The sequence below is a fragment of the Leguminivora glycinivorella genome, chromosome 8 (genome assembly GCF_023078275.1).
Source record: "Leguminivora glycinivorella isolate SPB_JAAS2020 chromosome 8, LegGlyc_1.1, whole genome shotgun sequence".
Lineage (NCBI taxonomy): Eukaryota > Metazoa > Arthropoda > Insecta > Lepidoptera > Tortricidae > Leguminivora > Leguminivora glycinivorella.
Genome location: NC_062978.1, coordinates 14,873,065 through 14,897,282, shown reverse-complemented (window position 1 = coordinate 14,897,282; position 24,218 = coordinate 14,873,065). Strand labels below are relative to the sequence as shown.

The window sequence follows — 24,218 nt, the reverse complement described above, 5'->3', positions numbered from 1 at the left end:
AAACAAGTTGATTTCTAAGCCTTTAAACTGTTGGTTTATTAATCGTGATGCAAAATATCATCATACTTGTCATATTATGGTGAAAACATGCAAAAAAGGCACTATTTGGGTACTTTTAGTCCTCAAGGCCAATCCGGATCCGCCGGATTGGGGCCGAAATCCGGCCGGATCCGGCCGGATTGCAATCCCTAGTTACATAACGCTGGCGTACTACTACGAGGTGGAGCTCAAAGCTGGCCTCAACTGGACCTTGGTCAGCAACTACGCGCTCGACACCGGCGTCACAGCCGCCGTGGACCACATGCAGACTGAAGTAAGCTCGATTATGTCGGCTACGTTACATAACGCTAGTGTATTGCTACGAGGTGGAGCTCAAGGTTGGCCTGAAACGACCTTCGTCAGAAACTACGCGCTCGACACCGTCGTCACCGCCGCCGTGGACCACATGCAGACTGAAGTAAGCTCGGTTATCTTGGCTACGTTACATAATGCTAGTGTATTGCTACGAGGAGGAGCTCAAGGCCGGCCTCAACTCCACCTTCGTCAGCAACTACGCGCTCGACACCGTCGTCACAGCCGCCGTGGACCACATGCAGACTGAAGTAAGCTCGGTTATCTTGGCTACGTTACATAATGCTAGTGTATTGCTACGAGGTGGAGCTCAAGGCCGGCTTCAACTCCACCTTGGTCAGCAACTACGCGCTCGACACCGTCGTCACCGCCGCCGTGGACCACATGCAAACTGAAGTAAGCTCGGTTGTATGTTGGTTACGATACATAACGCTAGTGTATTGCTACGAGGTGGAGCTCAGGGCCGACCTTAACTCGACCTTCGTCAGCAACTACGCGCTCGACACCGTCGTCACAGCCGCCGTGGACCACATGCAGACTGAAGTAAGCTCGGTTGTATGTTGGTTACGTTACATAACGCTAGTGTATTGCTACGAGGTGGAGCTCAGGGCCGACCTTAACTCGACCTTCGTCAACAACAACGCGCTCGACACCGTCGTTACACCCGCCGTGGACCACATGCAGACTGGAAGTAAGCTCGGTTATCTTGGCTACGTTACATAACGCTGGTGAGATGTCAACTGAACATCCGTTGTAACATTTGAAAATCAAGAACATTGCTATCTTGACGGCTTAATATTACATTTGTATATCTTGGCCATGTTATTCATCTAAATGAATACGTAATATGTAGCACCATTTCAATTAGTCATTAGATATCTCTTTGTCTTCAACAGTTTAAATGCTGTGGCGCAGTGGACTACAAAGACTGGCGGCGGAGCATATGGCACGAGTACGACCCTGAGCTCCTAGTCCCGGACTCATGCTGCAAGACCGTCACGCCGCGCTGCGGGGCGCGCGACCATCCTTCCAACATTTACTATACGGTGAGACATAGCTGTAGCCCTTACATTCCAGTGGTTAAAGTAAATTCAGTAAATGCTGCGGCGCCGCGGACTACAGACTGGCGGCGAAGTATATGGCACGAGTACGACACTGAACTTCTAGTCCCGGACTCATGCTGCAAGACCGTCATGCCGCGCTGCGGGGCGCGCGACCATCCTTCCAACATTTACTATACGGTGAGACATAGCTGCAGCCCTTACATTCCAGTGGTTAAAGTAAATTCAGTAAATGCTGCGGCGCCGCGGACTACAGACTGGCGGCGAAGTATGTGGCACGAGTACGACACTGAACTCCTAGTCCCAGACTCGTGCTGCAAGACCGTCACGCCGCGCTGCGGGGCGCGCAACCATCCTTCCAACATTTAGAGATTTTGAGACATTTCTAGTCCTTACATACCACCCCATACGTGGTACGGGTAAATTTCACGGACAGAAAGTCTGGTTCACGTCTGGTTCTGCTCAGAGTTCGAATGATTTTTCTAAGATTGTTCTCTATAACGGCTTGACTACGACCACGACATTAGTCTAAATCGACCAGCGGGGCGGCGAGCAGCGCGAAAATCAGGCGCGGCCGCTAGCCATGCCACGTATACTTTTACATAGTCTAATTGTGTTTCACATTGGCTTCACTTACTAGTATGTCGCATACCGCATGTCTCGCGTGGCAGTGCCGCAGGCAGGAAATCGTCCGTGCTCGGTCAGCTGTTCAAAATAGTTCTGCGGCCAGTGTGGACCCGGCTAGTTAAATACTAAACGAAGAACCCCAACTTGCAGGGCTGCGTCCGCCACTTCATAATCCACATCCGCGAGCACCTGATCATCCTAGCCGCGGTGGGCGTGGGCATGTCCGTGATCCCGCTGTTCGGGTTCCTGTTCGCTTGTGTCCTGTACGTCAAGATCAAGCACGTGGTCGACTGACCGAGGCCTAAGCCCTCGTCCGCCAACACCCGCAAGGTGAGCTGCAAAACAATTGTACTTTTTCAATCTTCGTCCTCGAAGAATTGACATAGGTTATGTGTACATAAAATTGCTAATGCCCTTCAATGACTTGTATTAAAATTCAAAATCTGCCATACAACCTAACGTTGCGGTCATTGTTGTTTGGCAAGAGTACGATTTTCTTGTGGGCTATGGCTTTATACAAGTAACTAAAACTATTTCGTGTGTTTCGCTCACAACTGAAAGGAGTCGCTCTGTGACTGTTCGATTTTATCTTGGATTCATATCGTAAAAACTGCCTCGAATCAATCGGGCTCGAGCATGCCCTCTATCTATTGAAACGGTTTTCTAAAGTCGACTTAGTCTAGAATATCTAGCTGAAATATTACTTATACGCGTCTGCCATTTTCGTAGAGTAACGTTTCCAAGTGGCAGGTGTTCGACAAGTCGGCCTCCGTGGGCGACCTGTCCCGCGCCGGACGAGGCCCGCGCCCGCTGCCGCGGCCGCGCGCGCGCGCGCGCCCCCTGCGCCCGCCGCCACCACGAGGCCCCGCGCACGCAGCCTGCGCCGCGCGCCCTGCCCGCTGCACCCCGACCGCCAGAAGGACGACTTGCCGCCCGTGCCCATAGCCACTATAAGCGACAACGTTAGTATATAGACGTAGCCGTTAAACTCGGGAACCGGACGTCGCTCCGTCGCCCTCGAGAAGAACCGCCCGCCGCTATTAGCTCCGTATGTGGGTAGTACGCTAATGCCATAGGAACGGATGACGGCGAGCTAAATTAATAGGTACTGTGGAAACAAAACTACGAAAGTTTATTTTTTCACCTGGGTGGAGTCCGTTGCGAAAAAAAAATGTTAAACTATTAGTAGTTATGTATGCGTATATTGCATATTACCTATTCAAATACATAGATAAAGATAACCAAACGCACCGCAATCTTCTAAGTGGCCGCCTCGTAAGTTACCTGTTATATTCTATTAATTTTATACTATGTTCGTTTACGTTACGTTTTATGTTACGTTTTGTTTTATATACGACTATACCTGGAAGGATTAAAGTTTATTCTTTCTATTTATGATTTTTCATAAATCTTAACAGATCTGAGTAATAGAATAAGTACTTGTAGTAAGTATATTTTCTTTTTTTTTTCTAAATCTATGGCGAATATGATACTAAAGCTCAACCGTCAGGATTGGGCACCACGGCATTATGATAACCACCTAGGACTGAAAGTTCAACGACCACATTATGATAGATGGAAATTGAAATACCATAATGTTCATAATATTGTTCAATAGTGTAGCGTAGGTAGAATACATCGATGACTTATAGCGAAAATATTGCACTCCAAAGATCTATTACCTACAAGAATTTGTATATAAGACCTACTAGTCAAATGAGATCGGATCTCCTTTTTATCGTATCGTAACCACATTGTTACCTTAGTTACTATCAGCATTGTGGGAATATTACCTACTCCCAGCAGTAATTATTTCGTCTTCTACCTTACCCTGGAGTAACTTTAATGGACACAGAACATTTTGATAATTTTATTGGTTGTCTACATTTTCTCTAATTCCTACAGTTGCACCAGACCCTTTAGCGCAACTTTCCTTGTCGCGCGCGAGTCCATAGTGTCCATACATCAAGCGCGACTTCAAGTATGGACTCGCGCGCGACAGGGCAAGTTGTGCTAGAGGGGCAGGTTCCCAACATTAGCCAATAATACCAAAAGGCAAACGTGCTATATTTTTGCTTGAAGCCATCGACTTGACCGAATTTATATGTACATGTATCGAAATCGTAAATAGTTTTAGGATAATTATTGAACATGTTTGATATTTATAAAATGGTGCTATATTTTTGTTATCAGTGATGATAGGCATCAACAATGATAAACTGAATGTGTTTCATGTAAATGTATGTAAATTGTAAAGTGTTGTTCTGTTATGAAGACAAGATGTCGGGCTACGCTAGCTAGAAAACAGGCATACAATAGGGCGCATATACAAGAGGCCAATCGTTCACACTCCGTAGCGTATCATATCATCACGTTATCTCTATATAAAGAGTATCATGTGAAGAGTGATGTGATGGGCTGTTTTCAGCATTAGTGCGACAAAGAGAGATAAGACACCTTACAGAACGTTAGCGATTGGCCTCTTGTTCTACGCTGCCTGGCACAGATCCAAGTAAAGCTTATGTGGTAATGCTGATAGTTGAAAATAAGTCAATGACCCCTTGCAGAGATAGTCATAATCATGTTATATCTATAATTTTTATGATTGCATTTGCATTATAGACTATTTCCACTTGCTTGCAATTTGTATGGAATTATATAGTTTATAATGAATTGATGTTCTGGACGGGCTCTGTCCATCGTAGGCCACGTTTTTTTTAGGTAAGCCCATTAATAAAAAAAAAACTTATAGCAGAAATGAAATAAGTAACCCATGACATGATAAATAAAGGATAAGTCCTGTGGCTAGTCTCGTGCCGTTCACCGATACGATACTCTGCTTGAATTTCATTCACAGACCAACCCCTATAGACATCCATTATAAGACGACTCGCGGTCACCAGCCTTACTAGTATTTGCACTGATATACGCGCGGGCGCTCGCCGTGCTCGTTCAATTGCGACCAAGTAACAAACCCGAAAGCAGCGCGTGTTTTTCGCAATAAATAAATTGAAAAAGCCTATTTTGATGCCTTAAAGATGTTCACCTGTAGTGTGGAATGGTGTGGAAAGGTAACAAGAAGCTCAAATTTAAAAACAGACGGCATTACATTCCACAAATAAGTCATATTTATAATTTATTCAGAGCCGGCATAGGTCAACTTACACTGGCCACTTCGCGACAGTAGAGAGACAGTCATACTTCTGGCGCGACTGTCCGCCGTCCTTAAAACGACCAATCGCAGCGCGCTTAACACATTCCCCTCCCGCTCCTCGCGCCCCAATCATTGGTGATTCGCACCGCGAACAAAATTCACAATATTGGTACTCTATAGGAGGTTCTCTGTGATTTCATTTATTCAAATTGTATACTAATTAATTAAATGATAATATATTGGTTTTCACGGAATTTGAAATTTAATCGAACCATAAAGTACTTTTGATTGCACACATACTGGACAGCACGAGGCTTTTATGAAAATCCAGCACCACATCAACACATACACAATATATATATATATATGTACCTATAACACCTAACATCACATAGATATATCGATTATAATAAAATTACACCTAAGAAAACAGTGCCTTACTAAAAATAAGATTATAGATGTTGTTTAGTTTGTAAATTATATGGCATAGATTTGTGGAGAACCTATGCTTTGATTAATTTATTTATATATTATTTATTTTATTTACCAATACATGAAACCAAAAAAAATAACCAGTCATTAGTTTATGTTATGGGTATGTACTTAATGTTAAGTTTTTAAAGGCGTTTGACAACATTGCAATTAATTTTGGTATTGGAATTTAAAATGTTCAATACCACAAGGGGTGGTATTGGGTTATTTCACCAGTGTGATTTGAAGTTTTGAACGGGACAGCGGGTGGTTATGGTGGCGCCATCTCACTTCATGAAATAAAAATTTGCCTCCTTATTAAAAGTTACTTAGGGCCATTAAGTATGGACTGGACATAAAAACAAACTCCAACTTGCCGAATCTCTGCAATGTTGTCGAATGTAGACTTAGGGCCTATTTACACGACGCGCAAACTCATATACGAGTTCTCGCCCGTTGTAAATAGGCCCTAACTATACGCTTATTCATTGTTCTAACAATGCACTGTTCAATTTCGATCTTTAATATTGACCACTTTAAATTTCTATCACTTTTAAAAGTTCATGTTGTGTTAATACAATATTAACAAAGAATTAACGACTTTTATTTGTGACAATTGTGACCTATATGATATGACGTTTTTCCATCAAGATTTTCAGATACCTTTCCTAATTTCCGCAGTAATGAAGGAATTGTACCTGCTTAAATAGGACGTAGCGTAGTTACGCGAAAACGTTCGAAGCTACAATCCACAAGCTTAATAATTAATAAAACATCATTCAATTCTGTTGTTTTTTTCGATGGCAGTTTCATGTGGATACAAATGTTTTTGCGTAACTACGTCAATTATGGGATTATGAGATGCAAAATGCTGAGAAAAACCCGTACCTACCTCTAACACCTAAAGTAAACGTCGCTGTATGGCCACGTATAGGTATCTACAGATGTAGTGCGAAAAGCTTTTCCTTGGTATTTTTCCGGAAACGTTCGTATTTGTCATGTTGTAGGGGAGGCTGGGGTCAATTGGAACGTTTTCGACAAAATCGAGTATTCTACCTTATTTTTTTACTGGATTGGTAACTTGAGTGGTCACAGTTATAGTCAAGTTATCTGGCAATATGGTGAAATGTATTATTTGGCTTCATAAGCGACAAATAAATAGTTAGAAGATTTTTAGTAAGCCTCGGAAAATGTTTCAAACGTCCCTATGCCTGGGTCAAATGAAACAAAGGTGGGGGGTAGTTGAAACATCAAGAACAATCAATGGATATATTATTATAATCTTTACTTTCAATTATTTTACATTAGAATCATATCACCCAAACACAGTCTTCGAATTTAGCATTATCCAATGCCACCTGAATATAGGTCCTTCCATGGTCCTTCATCCTCCGAAGAAAGTGTCATTTCGGTCTGATTCGTTTTTTTACCTTTGCCCTTATTTGTTTTATCGATTTTTTTTTTTTTTTTCTCCGTCGTTTGTTCATTTTTCTTACTTATTTCTTCTTTTTTCGGCGTATCCGAGTAGATGGTCAACTTTATTTTTTCCTACCCCTTTTTGGCTTTACCCTCGGTGGAGCAGGGAATGGCCTGGTCGTTTCGGGCGTAAAAATATTTAAGCGGCTTGTGGATGGCTGATTTGGATCATAAAAAGTTCCACAAGCTTGGTTTACAGGAATTGGAGGTGTGGTAGGCATTGGTATGCAATGGCATTGGTATTGTCTCCTTCAGTTGACTCTGTATCTAAACCTGCAACTTGGCTGTCTGCTGTCTGTCACATTAGTTGGTGTCTCAATAGATGTCTGAGTTTTATCTCGAGTTACGCAACTTGGTTAGTGTTGTTAGTTAGTGCCTCAGTAGATGGTGAAACAAAAAATCACGTACTAAAACTCAAAATCACGTACTAGGGTCAATTGAAACATGTTTCTAATGCCACCAAGAATTTTGTTTCTATTGCTTCATTAAGCTATTTGTAAACTTTAAATTAAATACAAAAATAACAGAACACTGTAGGCATACACAAATCACGCTATTTCAAGTAGAATACATACAAATTGTAGTAGTTTAGTACAATGCAGCATATTGCCAGTGGTTATTAATCAAGAAACAAAACAAAAACATGAAAAATACTTCTACTGCCAAAAAAGTAATACGGTCACTTAAAAATGTTCGACGGGCTCGCAGCCGCGGCATGCACTACTCGACAGGTTCGGACGGGTTTGGCGGTCCTTTCCCCCCTTGGACCGCCTCCGCTGTGACTATCCGTCTCGGAGTTATTTGACTTGTTTCTAATGACCCACGTTCCTATTGACCCCAGGCTCCCCTACATCTTGTACTGAGACTGACTGAAATAGCATGACTCGTTCGTACGTTTCCGTAAAAATACGAAGGAAATTAAATTATATTGGCACTACAACTGTATACAGTGCTTCCGGTTACAAAATATACCTAATAAAAACAAATTCTTGTCCTCCTCGTCGCTACCAAATATTTGACACTCAAGAATTCGGAAGTAGGGATGTGGAAAAAACTAAAGTAAACACATCTAGATATAGGTTAATCGTTAATATAGGTACCTATTCGATTTTTAATAACATTAAAATCTACTTTACTAATCGATCGTTAACTACCGGCTTAATGTGAAATATCTATCCAATATCAATAATTCGTTTTAGTATCTCACAATATTGTGTGGTAACCAGACCTTTTCAATTCAACAATAATGTCTTTAAAAATAAATAGTGTTGTGTTGCTATGTGTATCGTTGGGTCAGTTTTGTGATTCGCAAAGACCGGTTATAGAGTCTAGCGATAACATTCCACACCAGCGACCTGAGCGACCGGTCGCGCAGCTGCGAACTTTTCTACCCGAAATAAATAGCGCTTTTAACAACGACTTGAAAAATATCATAACAGGACTAACTGGATCCTACGGACCGTTAAGTTTCGGTCCACAGTGGGCCCCGAACTCCGCGCAACCATTAGGCAACATTAACATCCCTAACTCCAGCAATTTTCAGCCTAATTTCAACAACTTCGCACCTTTAAACTTCTTTCCGTTGGGAATGGGCAACCTTTTAAACCCGGTGAATCAAGTTACGAATTGGCCGAGTCGACCTCTCGAGACGGCGGCGGCGCGACCTCCAACAACCCAAGGTGATTTCCGCCACAACCGGCCATTTCATCAAACAACTAGGATTCCCGATACGACACCGAACATTGGAAATGCTAACAGACGAACAACAATAAAACCTGCGAACGGAGATGATTGGCACGATGCCGATGACTATGATATCGATGTTCGAACTTTTGAAAAGTCCTAGATATCTTTGAAGCAATTCGAGCGCAATATGATTGTTATATTAGCTAACACTGAATGCATTTACCCACACAATTAAGTATTTAGGAGTACGCCGTGATATGAAGAACGTTATATGCATGTATTGTACCTACTTAGGTAGTTTAGGTACTCTCCTATTATTAAAGTGCTTAACTCGGGTAAAAGGCACCATTTCAGTTCGGAACCCTTTAGGGTTATTTGTAATAACCAATAATAAGAGAAAATAATACGATTTTTACATGTTGCGTTGGCATTGGTGCCTCTTTACGAATACCTATACAACACAGGATTATTTTGATCGTGTCGTTTTGCGTCAGTGCTGCGCGAAATCGGTGTTGGAAGACCTACCCTCAGTTTCAAATTAATGAACATTGGCGTTTACAAAGTTTGGAAAAAAACTCACAGGTCAGTGTCACTATAATTAATATGAAAAAACATCCTGTATATATATGTGCGTTAACAAAAAATGTTTCACTGTAATCAATATAATATAAACATATCATAGGTAATTATTATGAACAGGAAAAAACAATCTTCGGTGAACTACCGATCCTAAACCGGTTTTCGCAAACGGATGAACAGACGAAGCTCCTTCCCGCCAGTAAGAAGCGGAATGTGGAAGTAGTCATATGTGCATTTGTTTTAAAGTGTCGTTCAATCATGAAATACTATTTATTAATCTTTTTAATACCATCGTTATGTTCGTGTCATGGCGGGCTGGGTAAATTGCTTATAGGAGCGCATCAGCAGATTCACAACAAGGTGCACGACGTGGCTGATGCAGTGTTAGGCGGGCTCGATGGCCTCGTGCACCACGGCCACCGCCATCAGCCAGCCCCGCCGCCCAACCGAGGAGGCGAGACCATCGTAGTCATCGTAGAAGAGAACACTCACGGGGGCCACGGAAACCCTAGCCCGTACGACACACCTCAACAAGGCCATTACCCTCCTAATGGACATCATCCCCACCAGGGGTACAACCCAGGCAATCAAGGACACCATAACAATGGACATCATTTAAATCATAATCAAGGATATGGTCCCAATCATGGGAATGCTCCTCGTCCCAATTATCCAACTAACCCGGGACATAACCCATATGAAAACGGTAACAACGGCAACGGATACGATGGACAGCAACAAAACATGCCGATTTACCCCAATCAACAAGGGCAACATAACAATTATCAAGGTCATAACCAAAACAACAACGATATAAATTATGTGAATCCGACTGGAAATCCCATCAATGAAATAATAAATCCAAACCCAACTGCAAACGATGCGAAAAACCCGGAACCAACCAGACCAAACTCAAATGACCATTATAAACCAACGGAAACGTACAATAATAATGACAGTCATCAAGCAGAAAATAATAAAAAAAATAGTGGGTCGAACAAAAAACCTGAGGACGGACCGCTGCTCGTGCCTCTCAACGACTACACATACGGCGGGGACAAGATCGTCATCAACGCGCCCAAACGAGAAACCGACAGCAGCCACAAGAACGAAGACAGTGATGACGATTTTCCAATAGACATAAGGATCAAAGACGAATGATTTTGTGTACTAGAGATGGGCTATGCCGATGTTCGGCCGATTATTCGGTTGCGCCATATTTTTAAAGTGTGTCCACATTTTTCTCTTTTGGTAGTTCCTTAGAATGCTGAAATAGGGTGATTCAATAAATTACGAAACAATTTACGCTATTTTTATTTAATGTGTTTATGCGGCAACTATTCGGCAATGTAACCGAACTATTCGGCCGAATACGAACATTGAAAAACTTGAATGTGCCTAATATCGAATATTCGTTCCATCTCTGTGTTTATTAAGTTGTTAATTAGGTACTGTAAAATTGTAAGTAATAGGTTTATTGAATAAAAAAAATCATGAAAACTTAATCCAAACCTAACTAGTCATTTTGAGAAACGCTCATATTGGGCGTGCAGCGGGGTGGGGTGTGCGGCGTGAATGTCAAACGATTGCAGCTCATACAATAGGTACATACTATACAAGTGTCCTGAGTGGACGTTGCATTGCATTAAGCTAGGAACATACTACGCGGACGTCCGTCGTAAATCGACCGCGACCGCGACCGATCAGTGTGCACGGAACAAAACATCCAGCGAGCCAGATTTCGATCGGACGTCCACGCGCTCAAGGCCACGTCCACGTCCGTCGACCGATAGTTTGCACGGTTATGTCTATTTCCATTGTCCAGATTCCCGTCCGCGGTCGATTTACGACGGACGTCCGCGTAGTATGTTCCTAGCTTAAAGTGCCGGTGGACGCCCGCTCGCCCGCCCCAGCGCACCGCTCCGAGCGTCTATGCATTCCTTACCTTACCTACACATTAGTACAAAGCATACCCACACGTTGACTTCGAAGTTCGCGGGCTCGATCAGACCTTAGTCCAGATGTGGCGTGGCCTAGTTGGTTGTTAGCCGCATCCGCATCATTACTAAAAAAAACTCTAGTTCTTATTCTCATGTAAATTCTTGGCAATAAAATCGCAAGACAACTTACTTTTTTCATTTTTCGGCATCCGCCGGTAAGGATGCTAATTATCGCCCTAGTGCGGTAAAATAACACCCTATTATATACTTACTGAAAAAGTGGTCAACGAAGAAAATGTCAACTTTCGGGACGCTGAAAGAAGTTGCCGACTTACAGTGGCCTCAGTCCTTCAGGATAACATGTTTGTAGAAGTTCATCTAATTACCTAAGAGAGAATTTTCAAGTTCATCTATTTCAAAGAGACTCAGGGATACAACTGGCGACCGCAGAGCTGGCAGTTACCTCGCTCAACGAATCAGTTTGGCAGTCCAGCGAGGTAACGCAGCCAGCATCTGCGGCACCTTGCCGCGGGGACCTTTTTTAGATTTAGTTTAGGTTTAGTTTTTTATTCTTTCTATGTATAGGAATTTTTGTATTTAGAATAATTATTAATTTATACCTTTGATTATAAGTACATTACCTAAGTACCTACTTACTTATACCATCTTAATAAATATGAGACATGCTACTTCAGTACCTACCGCCTAGTTATTAATTCCTTTATTTATACCTAAACAACTACACGAGAGCAATAAAATGCTTTTGACTTTGAGGTAAATACCTATGAACATAATAATATGTGTTTAATAATTATCTTGTGTTATAGACGTGTTTGTTCCTATCTACGGAAATATATTAACCGGGTTCGCATAAAAACCATAATAAAACAAAGTGATTTACGGAGTAGGTACCTATTATCATAAAATTGTCGTTTCGTAACTAAGTAGATCCAAGAGATAATAATCGTATAAAGCAATTAATTACACAGGTACCTACAATGTTGAGAAAATTATGAGTTGAGGACGCATCAGCAATTAGTATTCTATAGAGAGCTGCAATTGAAAGAGGATGATGACTCACATCAGGTGGTACCTAGAATACATTTAGGAATAAGAATAATAATCTAACCAAAGATTTAAGTAAGGACTATGCAATTCATATAATTTCGACTGAAACATACCACTACTAGTAAGTTGTTGCATTTTGTACTACTATACTGATTAAATAATACAAAACGTGACCTAAAACACAATATCATGTTCAGTTATAGTTAAGAGACGTTTTCTGGATTGTGCGAATTGTGCAGTTCAATCCAGTAACTTTTTCCGTCGTAAGCAAGTACTCGGCCATTGCGATAATTAATAAACATAGATAGGTGACGAGGATTTCCTCACGGCGCACAGTTTGGGAACCCTTCATTTAGGTACTATGTGATTAAGACATTTGAGACTTACCTCTTGCAGTATTACCTCTAGATATCTTGCACCTTGGACAAAACCGACGTGACACTGAAAGAAATCGCTATTGAGTTGGATCTAGGTATTTCGTTCTAAAAGTTCGATTTACATAGTACTTAAGTATTCGGTTTACGATGTACCTATTGTCACATTGTCAGGTCGTCCTTTTCGCACTACTTGTAATTAATGTGATAGGGACGCACGGACGTGATAAGGTTTAGTTAAAATCACACTATAGCAGGTATTACGTGCGCTGTTTCATATTTCATAACCTTACACAATACACATACCTATACCTATATTTTACCTTCATTTCCTACCACAACAACCACAATGTGGAGACCAGAATTTGATATTCAATCTATCCTATTACCTCCTATCCTTATGAACCACATTACCTCGAGGTAGATCTGATTGAAATTCTAACGGTTCCAAGTTTCGGTAGCTTCAGCAGCGGCTGGTCCATACAAGCCGATTCCCACCGGCTTGCCTAAAATTGATTACTAGTAAAGTACCTAAATGTTAAGGTAGGTTTCTTTTTGCTTTGGTGTTGCCTAGCAGAAATTTTCACCAGCCGCCACTGGTAGCTTAGTTAAAAATAACTTCTAGGGAGGAACAAGTTGGTAACTAACAAATTGTATTCAAATAGCGGTCGGTTTAGGAGATTAAATAGGTACGTGAAGAATTCTGCCCCGCTTCGGTCCACTGCGCGATGGCGCGTAGACGGTGAATAAAGATGCGAATAAAAACTGCTAGTACGTGACGACGGTTTTGTGGAAACCCACAATCTCAGCGGACATCAACTAGCTATTTATTCCATTGTTTACGGAGGAACGTTTACTCGTCTTGACCTTAAACGTATAAAGCGAGATCGCGTTCACTCGTCGGTCCCTTATTACACGGCTGACTGTTTCTGTGTGAACAATTTCCGCATCTAAGTTCCAGTGAAACAGATAATTTAATAGGAAAAGTGAATTTCAACCGAGAAAGAAACAAGTGTCATGTTTGTATTACTCACTACTCCATTTATATTGGCATTAGGGAAAATACTCTGCCTAACACAGTTGAATCAAGAGGTCAAATACTCGCCGTCGCCTTTTCTGTCTGGACGTACCCCTAGCCCTGGAAATAGTGGAAACCTGCAACCTGTGATACATACAGTTCAGCCATATCAAACAACGGAACAGTTTCTTATTTTAGTCAATAAAAATAACGGCAGTGCAACATCACAACAGACGACTACGAAGCAAAAGAAAACAAAACTATTGATATCACGATCTCAATCAAGAAGAATGAACCAAAAACAACCTGTTACAGTGACTACTAATAACATCACAAGTTCAACCAGTGCTCAAAATAATACCTACAATCCAACACCAGTGAGCACCAATAACTCATGCAGTGAAAATAAAGACAAAGTAGTTTTCGAGGAGGAAGGAGCTTTTAAGGAGATTTCTTTAAAGTCTGTTGACCCAATATTTCCTAATGAATCCACATCAAATAATTCAACACCGCCCGTGACAGAAGCACCGCCTCCAGCAAATGTGACTCTGGAAGACCGAGGAGCGTTCGATGGGGACGCGTGCCCCACCGGGTACGTCAGAGTGAACGGAGTGTGTGTGATGCCGGACTAGACCATAAAAAGGAAGATAGGTTGTACTTGTGCCACCAGTACCACTTAATATATACTTATAAAGCAGAGGCGGATACCTATTAAGTATGGTGCATTGGAGTAATTTCGAAAGTTACATAAAAATCACCATTATTTTCTATCATATCAAGATTACCCTTTCGAAATTACCCGAGCATTTCTGTGCTTCGAAATTATCCCATGCACCATAGATACATAATTTTAACCATAAATTGTGTCAAATCGTTCAACGCAGATACTTCCCTATACCTTGTAGGTGCTACTTACATATAAATATATTCCATCATTTTGTTCTTTTGCTACGAATACACGCCACATATTATGTATACCTACTTAGCTAGATAATTAAGACCAAAATTGTCATGTAAGATTCCAATAAGGCTATTAAACATCGAACCAAAATACTCTCGGTACCTATAAAAGAAATAATTTAAGTCGTGACTTGTTTTTAATTCTTAGTTTTGTGTGATGTGTGGTTCTACTTACCTATAGGGGCTATAGGTTACCTATAGGTACTTATACAATATCCCACTCCGCAGTCGTTGGCTAGTGGCGTATCATAATTGTACTTAGTAGTAATTTTTGGCCTTTGGAAAAACTTAATGAACCAGTGATTAAGTATTTAAGAAGGTAATTAGGTACAATCATCAAGTCGCTTAGAACCTTTGCATGCAAGCTTCGAAGCCAGGAGGAACACTTTTCTCTGCAGCTAACTTTAAATTTGATTAATCAATATTTATACAAAATATTCATTACAATAGGCAGAAGATTTTTTTTTCATTGCGTAACTTATGCCTGCGACTTCATCTACGTACAAAAAGTTAATTCTTGAATATCCCTTTCATAGTAAACAGTCGGGTATACAGGGTATACTATACTTAAGTATATAAAATGCTTGCAGAAATGGGTAAATACCCGAGAGTGGGTATTAACCTGGTATTCACGTACCTACTCCCAGATAAATACACGGATATTTTCATTTTTCTCCCAAATTTGATGGTTTTTAATAGTGTGTAGGCTTTTTAGATATGTATGAGGTAAAATTAGATTTTAGCGTATCAGTAATTACCTATAATAAAAGTCTCTGACCTTTAGAAATGTTGTCGTTGACAAAAAAAATCACGACACATAGGCAAAGATCACATCAATACCGCATGAATATTTTGGAATTTAATAGGTCTGTGTGGCGTGGTCGGACACTTGATTGTTGTTTATTGCAGCGATAAGTCATTACTAGATATTAATTGAAAATAAATCAATTTCACAGATCTTCGTTACAGAATCCAGTCAGTTAAGCCACATTTAGTGCGGCCGTCCTTACTTTGTCACCTAGGTACGTTTTAAGTGAAACAAATTCCAAAAAAAACTATGAATAAAATTATATTTTTCCTGCTATGGACAGTGGCGATGCTATGCCTCGCGTTAGCTTCCCAGAACAAGCTGAGTCCAGGCTCACATAAGACAACCAGACCAATTCGGGCCTGGTTTAACTGGTACCTTTGGTAAGCAGGTTAAAAGCAGTAATATGAGGACGATAATCCTGCTACCAAATATTAAAATTAATAAAAGGATACTTTTAGTGTTTTTTTCCTGTGTCCTGTGTCGTCTTTGTACGGCAGGGAATGTATTTCCCACCTAATTTGAACAATTTTACAGTGATAGCCTTCAATTTTTCATAATTCTTTACAAGTTTAATGCTCTATTGATAAAGAGCGCTAACACTAACTTAACTAATAGTAAATTACGATACAAGTGCGAAAAAGACAAAATTCAAAACTAGTGTCGATAAATTAAAACTGCGATGTTTAATTAAAATCGACACCAGTTACGAATTCCCACTTCATGTGTGTACAATACATAATGTGTGTTTTACAATACATATGGCCCATTGCAATTCTGACATGCACAATTGCACATAAAGCAGGGGCGGTTCACTCCGCGATTCTATCGCCGCGCTACAAGTACATGTCGGTGGCCGCGAGTTCGCGGCCCATGCAGTGGTGACGACCTTCGCGCGACGCAATAAAATTCAATATCGGCTGCTCGCGTGCGGTCCGTTTGTTAATGTAGGTAAGAAATTAGAATGGCGGCATTTTGTGAACATCAAAGGAGTGAGCCTTCTGTACTTGTACTATTATATATTCTGTGCATAAAGTACTACTTTCCACACTGGTGCAGGGAACTTGACTGTTCTTAAAATAAAGTATTTTAAACCATACACGGAATAAAGCATTAGATAATTATTAGAAAAACATGGACATAAGTTATTTTTAAATCGAATTTCCATTTAATAAGTCAGGTAGAAATAAAGTAATTGAATTGACCGTGACGTCACTCAATTCGATTTCATATTAATTCCATATAAGCATTAAGCAAGTCGTTCAAAATTCGTTTTGACAGTTTTTAAAAAGAAGCTGATTGGACTATGAGAGGCAAGTAGTGTGATACTATACAGCACGACCACGGATGATTTTATTAATTCTGATGCGGTACAAATTCACGAAAAAAATGTACTTTTTTGTACTGACGTTTAAAAAAAATGTACCCTTATGATTTTGGAGTTTCGACATAGGGCCCGTGGTCGTGCTAGGTAGGTAGGTAGGTACTCCCTGGCACGACCACACTATATTTAATGAGATTTTAAATTTCTGTTGCAGTACAAATTCACGAAAAAAAATGTACTTTTTTGTACTTAGGTACCTTTTAAAAAAAAATACCCTCATGGTTTCAGAGTTTTCACATGGGGTGTGGTCGTGCTAGATAGGTGGTACTTCCTGGCACGACCACACTATATTTAAGCTAGGAACATACTACGCGGACGTCCGTCGTAAATCGACCGCGACCGCGACCGATCAGTGTGCACGGTCACAAAACATCCAGCGAGCCAGATTTCGATCGGACGTCCATGCGCTCAAGGCCACGTCCACGTCCGTCGACCGATAGTTTGCACGGTCAAGCTAGGAACACACTACGCGGACGTCCGTCGTAAATCGACCGCGGACGGGAATCTGGACAATGGAAATACACATAACCGTGCAAACTATCGGTCGACGGACGCGGACGTGGCCTTGAGCGCACGGACGTCCGATCGAAATCTGGCTCTCTGGATGTTTTGTTCCGTGCACACTGATAGGTCGCGGTCGCGGTCGTTTTACGACGGACGTCCGCGTAGTGTGTTCCTAGCTTTATGTGTATTTCCATTGTCCAGATTCCCGTCCGCGGTCGATTTACGACGGACGTCCGCGTAGTATGTTCCTAGCTTTATATAATGATTTTTTTTATTTCTGTAGTGGTACAAATTCACGAAAAAAAATGTACTTTTCTGTACTTACCTTTTTATAAAAAGTACCCTCATGGTTTCGGAGTTTCGACATGGGTTGTGGTCGTGCTAGATAGGTACTCCCTGGCACGACCGCACTAAGTTTTTGAAGTAATTTACATAGTACAATTTCAAAACACTTGTTTAGTATTCATTTGACCATCAAATTAAACATAAATATAGTGTGGTCGTGCCAGGAAGTACCACCTATCTAGCACGACCACACCCCATGTCAAAACTCCGAAACCATGAGGGTATTTTTTTTTAAAAGGTAAGTACAAAAAAGTACATTTTTTTTCGTGAATTTGTACTGCAACAGAAATTTAAAATCTCATTAAATATAGTGTGGTCGTGCCAGGGAGTACCTACCTAGCACGACCCCGGGCCCTATGTCGAAACTTCAAAATCATAAGGGTACATTTTTTTTAAACGTCAGTACAAAAAAGTACATTTTTTTTTCGTAAATTTGTACCGCATCAGAATTAATAAAATCATCCGTGGTCGTGCTGTATAGTATCACACGGCAAGTAGCCTACATCGTCACTACTTTTAAAAAATCTCGTATCTCACGCTGTTCCTCAAAGTTAAAACGCTTACAGAAACGGTACAGAAGCTTAATATGTAAAATAATATTTTTTTGCACTCAACTTTATTTCACATTTAAAATAACTCTACTGTTAATTGTTAACGATATTTTGCTATTTTAGTCAGTTCTATTAACTCGGCTCCACGGCTCGGACACGAAATCGAGCGCGTTTGAGTGTCTGTGGATCCCTTAACAAATAACCGCTTGGCAACACTTTGGGACATATGTGGAACAACTAGCAATATTGCTTCCCTTACTATCTGTCATTTTGCCAAAGAAGCCGGCAGGGAATGTCGTGCTTTTTTCGTATAAGAAATTAAAATTCCGAAAAATATATTTTTACTACACGACGTTTTAATGTATAGTAAAATTCGGGAACTACTACTGAAGTACAAATAAATCTAAAAATAAGTTATTTCTACCAACAAGTGTCAAAATTATACTGTGCATACCACGTGTCGTGTACACACATATTCGCCCCATTGTTTTTAATCGGAAACACATTGTAACCTTAAAATTCGTGATAAGGTTTTGACCTAATTTTACTGTGGTTCAAGATCAGCAACGGACATGGCTACAAAGGCAGAAGGTGATCTTCGTGATGGGTTATCAGCCCGTGAAATGTTCGTCAACAGCGAAGGGCTCACCTATAATGACTTCTTGCTGCTCCCCGGCTACATCTACTTTACGGCCGAGGAAGTCGACTTGACATCTCCTCTCACGAAGAAAATCAATCTCAAGGCACCGCTTGTGTCCACTCCTATGGATACTGTAACAGAAGCAGACATGGCGATCGCGATGGCGCTGTGCGGAGGAATCGGCATCATCCACCACAACTGTACCCCCGAGTACCAAGCCAACGAAGTGCACAAAGTCAAGAAGTACAAACATGGTTTTATTAGGGACCCTGTCTGTATGGGCCCTCAACATACGGTAGCTGATGTCATCAACGCAAAAAAGGAAAATGGTTTTACAGGCTACCCTATAACAGAGAATGGTAAACTAGGGGGCCGTCTTATTGGTATTGTTACTTCAAGAGATGTGGACTTCAGGGAGGGAGACCCACACCTGAGCCTTAAAGAGGTAATGACTCCGATAGAAGATATGATAACAGCACAGTCTGGTGTCACATTGCAAGATGCTAATTACATATTGGAAAAGAGTAAGAAAGGGAAACTGCCAATAATAAATGGTGCAGGTGAGTTAGTAGCACTAATTGCTAGAACAGATTTAAAGAAAGCTCGCAGCTACCCAAATGCATCTAAAGATTCCAACAAGCAGCTGCTAGTGGGAGCCGCAATAGGTACTCGTGAAGCTGACAGAGATCGCCTGAAGTTGCTAGTCAGTAACGGAGTAGATGTGATTGTTTTAGATTCATCACAGGGAAACTCTATTTATCAGATAGAAATGGTTAAATTCATAAAAAGTACTTATCCTGATATTCAAGTCATTGGTGGTAATGTCGTCACGCGAATGCAGGCCAAGAATCTCATTGACGCCGGAGTTGATGCCTTGAGGGTTGGTATGGGCAGCGGTTCTATCTGCATCACCCAAGAAGTCATGGCCTGTGGTTGTCCTCAGGCAACTGCAGTCTACCAAGTTGCATCTTATGCCAGTCAATTTAATGTGCCAGTAATTGCTGATGGAGGTATACAATCAGTAGGCCATATTGTCAAATCCTTAGCTTTAGGAGCCTCAACTGTAATGATGGGATCCCTGCTAGCTGGCACTTCTGAAGCTCCAGGAGAGTACTTCTTTTCTGATGGAGTTAGGCTTAAAAAGTACAGGGGCATGGGAAGTTTGGAAGCTATGGAAAACAAGGACGGTAAAGGTGCTGCCATGAGTCGGTATTTCCACAAGGAGTCTGATAAGCATCGGGTGGCTCAGGGGGTGAGTGGAAGTATTGTGGACAAAGGATCGGTGCTGCGCTTCCTCCCATACTTACAGGCTGGCATGCAGCACAGCTGCCAGGACATTGGCGCGCGCTCTGTGTCCCGACTGCGCGAGATGAGTGTCTCAGGAGATCTGAGATTTATGAAGAGAACATACTCTGCCCAACTGGAGGGCAATGTCCATGGCTTGTTTTCTTATGAAAAGAGATTGTTCTAAGATTGGTTCCAATATTTTATACCTTTGTGATATATATTATTTCCTGCAAGTCAATAGATCTAAGAAAAGTGAAACAAAGTATTGTACTAATGTAAGCCAAAAGCCAATAAAATATATTTTGTTTTGTATATTATGAAATGTTATAAAAACAAGTCGAAGACTATTCCATTTACAGAAATTTAGCAAGTTATTGCATTTTGGAGATGTTCTGCTTTATGTTTATATTCTATTGTTAACTGCTGTAATTATCACGTTGGTGTAATCTTCGTGTCGAATAATGTAAAGGACCAGAAGCTACGGAATATTTACCATTAAAGTGTGAATTAGATTATACGTTTTATTCTCCTGATCCTGATTCTGGAGTTTATCCCTGTACCCTTCTTAGAGAGAACTTATAATTGATAGCAGTGTGTAATGAAAATATCCCACGTTACTCAATGCAATTGAACTCTTGGACAGAATGTGTTTCATGCGCATATACAGAAAAACGTATTTATTTTTTTATAACACACTGGAATCGAAAATTCTTTAGCACATTAAATTAATGAGACGGGCGTAGTTTAAAAAAAAAAGTACACGTATAGAAAGGCGATTCCGAACTCCTACCATAAAATTGGACTCGGACATGCTATGTAATGTGCAGGCAATTATACTTATCGAAAGATAAAACATTCTTGCAATAAAGTAAATTCAAAGTCGTCTCAGAAATAGTCTTAATTATTGTATGACATAATTTTTATTAACAATGAAATAATTTCTCATGTTTAATATATGTAGGATTGTATAGATACCTACTTCAATAGATTTATTGATTAAATAGTGGACTAAGTGGACGTTTCCTTCCGATGAAAAGCGAAGATACGAGCCAGGGTTCAAATACTTCAAATCAAAACCTCCGATTTACGGATCAAATTCTACTTTAGAGACCTTGAGAATAGGTAAGTCCCGTCACTCTGTTTAAGAATTGAGGACAACCAGGCAGGCAAGTATGGTCGCGCGATAAATGATAAAACATCTGGCCGTCCCTATTATATTTGTGTGTGTGTGGATTGAGTGAGCACCTTCCGAAAATAAAAAAAAATATGCTGATCATTTAGTAAAAGTTCTAAAACAATTGTAAAACGAATCTCTGAATTTGTAAAAAGATAAATCAAAAGATACAGCCATTAACATGTGCTCACTCAGTTCTCACAAACTACCAACGAAAACAGTGAATATATTCATTTAACATATAATATTTATATACTAACATTTAGTAAAAAATAGGCCAACCTACCTCTATAAATATTAGATCACCTAGTGACGTATTACATTTTTTACAAATAGTTTCTTATGCTCACTCAATCCACACACTTTTGAAAAGCCGAATTTTGATGAAAAACATAAGATTTAGACCGCTATTATATGTGTATAGTTTAGTAAAAGTGAAATGGGAATTTGTAAAATACAAAACGAACCACTAACGTGTCAGGTTTTTTTATAATAAATTTTTGTAAGTGCTCACTCAGTCCACACGTTTTGAGAAAGTTAAAAATGTAAATATCTTACGATTTGTAGCACCTAAGACACTCGAAAGTACTTCAACATTTAGTAAAAATTTTTACTAAATATCCACTATCTAATATTTTATATTCGTTGTCTGGTTTTAAAGATATTCAGACATAACTTTTCTCATACAAATGTATCAAGTAGGGTGACCACACTATGTCGGCTCCTGATTTTCCCCACCTTCCCATTGTCATATTGAGATTGGGGAGTTTCGTTCGTTCAATTTTGATAATATTAAACTAATACCATATTAATTATCCATCTGCAAACTGTTTTTAGGTTATGTTCTTGGCCTAGTGATGATGTGTATTGTGTAATTTTATCGACGTCAGGATAATAACCATATCGACATGCATGCATTAAAAAGGACATGAATGATAATTGGTAAGAAACAAAGAATATAATACTTCACTAGTAAGAAACCAGAACCTGGTAATCTAATCGCGCTAACAGATGAGCGTACCGGATTTGTAAGTGGGAGCGAGAAATAGTTATTCTTTTCTCGCTCCCACTTACAAATCCGGTAAACTATTATCAAAATTGAACGAAACTCCCCAATCTCAATATGACAATGGGAAGGTGGGGAAAATCAGGAGCCGACATAGTGTGGTCACCCTACTTGATACATTTGTATGAGAAAAGTTATGTCTGAATATCTTTAAAACCAGACAACGAATATAAAATATTAGATGGTGGATATTTAGTAAAAATTTTTACTAAATGTTGAAGTACTTTCGAGTGTCTTAGGTGCTACAAATCGTAAGATATTTACATTTTTAACTTTCTCAAAACGTGTGGACTGAGTGAGCACTTACAAAAATTTATTATAAAAAAACCTGACACGTTAGTGGTTCGTTTTGTATTTTACAAATTCCCATTTCACTTTTACTAAACTATACACATATAATAGCGGTCTAAATCTTATGTTTTTCATCAAAATTCGGCTTTTCAAAAGTGTGTGGATTGAGTGAGCATAAGAAACTATTTGTAAAAAATTTAATACGTCACTAGGTGATCTAATATTTATAGAGGTAGGTTGGCCTATTTTTTACTAAATGTTAGTATATAAATATTATATGTTAAATGAATATATTCACTGTTTTCGTTGGTAGTTTGTGAGAACTGAGTGAGCACATGTTAATGGGTGTATCTTTTGATTTATCTTTTTACAAATTCAGAGATTCGTTTTACAATTGTTTTAGAACTTTTACTAAATGATCAGCATATTTTTTTTTATTTTCGGAAGGTGCTCACTCAATCCACACACACACATTATATTTTATCGTCTATCGCGCGACCATGCCTCCCGTGCAGGGCACAGAAACCGGTATACAGGGTGGAAAAATCGAATGCCACATGGATGGCAACTACCTTAAATATTGTAAATAGCACATTTTGTGTAAGGGAGACTTTCCTTTGTTTTTAAAAACAATAAATTCTGCATTTAAGGATTTATGAAAAATCGCTTGCCTCAGTCGGGACTCGAACCGGTCAAATGTGACAAAAAATAACGTGCCAAATTTTCATGGCCTTCCGTTATTCTGATTGTATTTGTTATTTAGAGAAAAATGAACCTTATCAGTAACCCTTTCAATCTGCATCATAAAATACGGCACGTTATTTTTTGTCACATTTGACCGGTTCGAGTCCCGACTGAGGGAAGCGATTTTTCATAAATCCTTAAATGCAGAATTTATTATTTTTAAAAACAAAGGAAAGTCTCCCTTACACAAAATGTGCTATTTACAATATTTAAGGTAGTTGCCATTGATGTGGCATTCGATTTTTCCACACTGTATATCTACTCCATAAAAATACCGATATTTTTTTTTCTTAGGTTTTTATAAATGGATTATCTGATAAAACGTTATTACTCATACATATTTCTACATAAAATGCATTAAACAATTCAAAATATTATAAGGTTTCGGGGGTTTAAAAAAACTAGAAGAGCCCTGTGAGGGCAACACATTTTCCTGACCTTAACCAAATGTATAGGACAGCTAGCATCCAGCTGTCGTCTATTTACACTTACCTACCTAGTTTCAAATATTTTATTATTATTCTCTCACTTTAAAAAACACAGAGTGTATAGATAATAGGATTTAAACCAATCTTATTACTTAGATAGCAAAGACTACGCTACAAAAGATCCGGCTTCTAAGCCCTTATCCTGTTATGCATTGCATTATAAGAAACGTG

The 24,218-nt window shown here is 39.9% G+C and overlaps 3 protein-coding genes and 1 long non-coding RNA gene across 11 annotated transcripts in view; 3 read left to right on the top strand and 1 right to left on the bottom strand.

Annotated features, from left to right (window-relative positions):
- Window positions 1-3,430, top strand: part of LOC125228849 (CD151 antigen-like) — a 239,643-nt gene extending 236,213 nt beyond the window's left edge. For 4 of the 8 annotated variants that reach the window (XM_048133541.1, XM_048133542.1, XM_048133538.1 and 1 more), the window contains 3 exons: window positions 1,248-1,397; window positions 2,190-2,369; window positions 2,790-3,430. In XM_048133541.1, the coding sequence (XP_047989498.1) occupies window positions 1,248-1,397; window positions 2,190-2,333 (294 nt within the window). In that variant the 3' untranslated portion in view covers window positions 2,334-2,369; window positions 2,790-3,430. Of the gene's footprint in view, window positions 1-196; window positions 314-521; window positions 603-1,247; window positions 1,398-2,189; window positions 2,370-2,768 lie in introns of those variants that run through there. The other 4 variants (XM_048133544.1, XM_048133540.1, XM_048133539.1 and 1 more) reach the window with 4 other exon arrangements.
- A 6,151-nt stretch (window positions 3,431-9,581) lies between these two features.
- On the top strand, window positions 9,582-10,910 carry LOC125228848 (putative uncharacterized protein DDB_G0279653). The gene has a single exon (XM_048133537.1). The coding sequence runs from the start codon at window positions 9,664-9,666 to the stop codon at window positions 10,564-10,566; it is 903 nt and encodes a 300-aa protein (XP_047989494.1). The 5' UTR covers window positions 9,582-9,663; the 3' UTR covers window positions 10,567-10,910.
- Window positions 10,911-11,286: 376 nt separating this feature from the next.
- Window positions 11,287-16,394, bottom strand: LOC125228850. Its single transcript, XR_007177335.1, has 4 exons — window positions 15,524-16,394; window positions 12,801-12,854; window positions 12,427-12,438; window positions 11,287-11,470 (listed from the first exon to the last, which is right to left on the bottom strand). It is a non-coding gene; the product is annotated as an uncharacterized LOC125228850 (long non-coding RNA).
- A 2,219-nt stretch (window positions 16,395-18,613) lies between these two features.
- LOC125229049 (inosine-5'-monophosphate dehydrogenase) lies at window positions 18,614-20,794 on the top strand. The gene has a single exon (XM_048133823.1). It carries the CDS (start codon window positions 18,930-18,932, stop codon window positions 20,466-20,468), a length of 1,539 nt encoding a protein of 512 aa, XP_047989780.1. The 5' UTR covers window positions 18,614-18,929; the 3' UTR covers window positions 20,469-20,794.
- Window positions 20,795-24,218: the final 3,424 nt, after the last annotated feature.